The sequence below is a fragment of the Cottoperca gobio genome, unplaced genomic scaffold, assembly GCF_900634415.1.
Source record: "Cottoperca gobio unplaced genomic scaffold, fCotGob3.1 fCotGob3_42arrow_ctg1, whole genome shotgun sequence".
Lineage (NCBI taxonomy): Eukaryota > Metazoa > Chordata > Actinopteri > Perciformes > Bovichtidae > Cottoperca > Cottoperca gobio.
In genome coordinates, this window is record NW_021167006.1 from 718,084 (window position 1) to 720,583 (window position 2,500).

General features: G+C 30.6%; 2 protein-coding genes across 2 annotated transcripts in view; one reads left to right on the forward strand and one right to left on the reverse strand.

Annotated features, from left to right (window-relative positions):
* Positions 1–295, reverse strand: part of dmtf1 (cyclin D binding myb-like transcription factor 1) — a 7,786-nt gene extending 7,491 nt beyond the window's left edge. Inside the window, 1 exon segment of the mRNA XM_029428037.1 lies at positions 184–295. The gene's annotated coding sequence lies outside the window, so the exon portion shown is untranslated.
* Positions 296–1,742: 1,447 nt separating this feature from the next.
* LOC115005997 (CWF19-like protein 1) overlaps positions 1,743–2,500 on the forward strand; it is a 14,090-nt gene continuing 13,332 nt past the window's right edge. The window contains exon 1 of the mRNA XM_029428000.1: positions 1,743–1,879. Coding sequence (XP_029283860.1) covers positions 1,857–1,879 — 23 coding nt within the window. The 5' untranslated portion in view covers positions 1,743–1,856. The remainder of the gene's footprint in view (positions 1,880–2,500) is intronic.

Sequence of the window (2,500 nt, forward strand, 5' to 3'; positions counted from 1 at the left end):
AATGAAAGACGAAAAATCTCCGGCGCCATGTTCGTCGACAAGGTGAAGCTATGGCGTCTGTGCGGCTTCACGGTGTTCTGGCGCTTTATTCTCGTTGTTCTGCTACTTTGAGCTTTCTCCGCGCTCCCCCCGGCCCCGACTACCAAACAGAAAGTGAATTTTAGTTTTGATTTGACTACTTACTTCCTGTTTTTGGTCCGGGGACTTGTGAGTTACCAGGATGAAGGTAAGTACCAGGATGCAGGAGGATCGGCCGTCTGAGGGCCGGCGGGGTTGCCAGGTACGAAGATTATCCGTAAATCTGGAGGGTTGTACGTGTTCTGTGTTTGTCTATAACAAATAATTAGTATTTACTTTTAAGTTAAATTACATTAGAGATGAACAAGTATTGCTTAATTGATTAGTCAAGTGTGTTTATATAGCACATTTTATATAACAGGCGTGGATCATGCATTATAAGAACGTATAAGATAAGAAGGAATTACATATATAAAGTAAAAAGGGAATAATAATAATGATAAGTTGAATGTTAACCACACATTTTTAGTCCGTTTTTTTCTTTACAACAGACATTGGTAGATAATTTAAGAGATTAGGACCATAGTGATTTATGATTTTGAATTTATTCTAGGTAAAGTTAGGAGACCTTTGCTTTGATTTCTATTAGTTTCTATTAAATTGTACTGTATGGGACCATAAATATGAATCTGTACAGGTACGATTTTAAATAGGATAGACAAATAATAAGTGTTAAAAATGCAAGCTAAATTAACTTGGAAATATACATAAATAATGTTTATGTAATTTAGAATAGAATAACGAGTGTTAAATCAGTGTTATTTTGTGTTCTAATACATGTATATACAAAATAAAATTCTGAAAATAAAATGTATGAAACACCAAAGCATTGTACGTGTTAATTGTATTTATAATTAAATAACAGCACAAAAGCATCGGAAATATATGAAAATGTATGTTTACATATAATCTAAGAAAGTATAGTCTAGTATAGAAAGTAAAGCATGTTCTATATATATATATATATATATATGATATTATATATATATGATATTATATATATATATGATATTATATATATATGATATTATATCCATCCATCCATCGTCTACCGCTTATCCGGAATCGGGTCGCGGTTGATATTATATATATATATATATATATATATATATATATATATATATATATATATATATATATATATATATATATATATAATATTATGTGTATATATATATATAATATTATGTGTATATATATATATATATATATATATATATATATATATATATATATATATATATATGATATTATATATATATCATATTCATCTGAAGGATTTTACTACCTCATTTTAGTTTACTAGTGTAATAATAGGCAATTGTTTTAATGAACTTGGAAATAATCTTGAATCATGATCACAGATAAGACTGGAATGTGATTGAAAGCTCTGTAAAATATAAGTAAGTGGACCTTGAGTTGCGATTATACAGATAAAGTGTCGCTATTGACAGAAACGTGTAAAAGAAACCTGGCAACCACTTTCACCGTTTTAATAATCGGTCCGGGTAACAATCTGATTTGTTATTATTTGTTATTGACTTAGATCATAGTACATAGGTATCAAAATGACATTAAATACATTTGAATATTTTTTCAAATATATTCTTCAACTAAATGTTGTATGTAAACAATGCGTGATTTGTTGAGACAGAATGGTTCCGCTCTTATTTCCATCGGACCTATATTAGCGACGAACCAAACGTTGAAACTGCAAAAATCCAAATCACACATTTTAACATTTACAGCTAATATTTATTGAATATTAATCCCAAGACATGGCGGAACAACCAGTGAGAGTGTAAGTTTAACTTGAGATATACTTTATAGTTACTTTAATGGCGTTTCATCTCGTTAAATGTTGAACATGTTATGTTTATTTCTATATTTCATTTTAACCATGATGTGACAGTGTGTCTGTTAGATTTCAATGTCTAGTAAAAACGTATTTATTTAAATGTTAATATCATCAACATTTAACGTTTTTCTTTCTGGACAATGATGGCTTCTTATTTCTAAACTTCAGTGGGTCAAATTGTTCCATTTGCTACCTGGGTCCGAAGAGAGCCGACACGACACGCGACGACCCCCGCCGAGCCTCATTCAAAATCCATCTAATTTAAGATCGCAGTTCTCATTGGCACATTATTATAAATTATAAAACGTGATATAGAAGCATAAACGATATCCTTAGTGGGGACTTAAAACATCGGCATACATACACTCCACTGAAATACCTGAACTATAAGAGATTTTGAATCTGACACTAACACAATGTTGAGTTACAACTTGATCTGGTACATGTTTGTTCTTAAATGTTACTGATGTAAAAGGCACGTATTGGTCATGTCATGTCTGCCGAATTGAAATGTTATTCCTACATGTTTACCAACCAACAAGACGCATTTTAAAGTATTTTTTT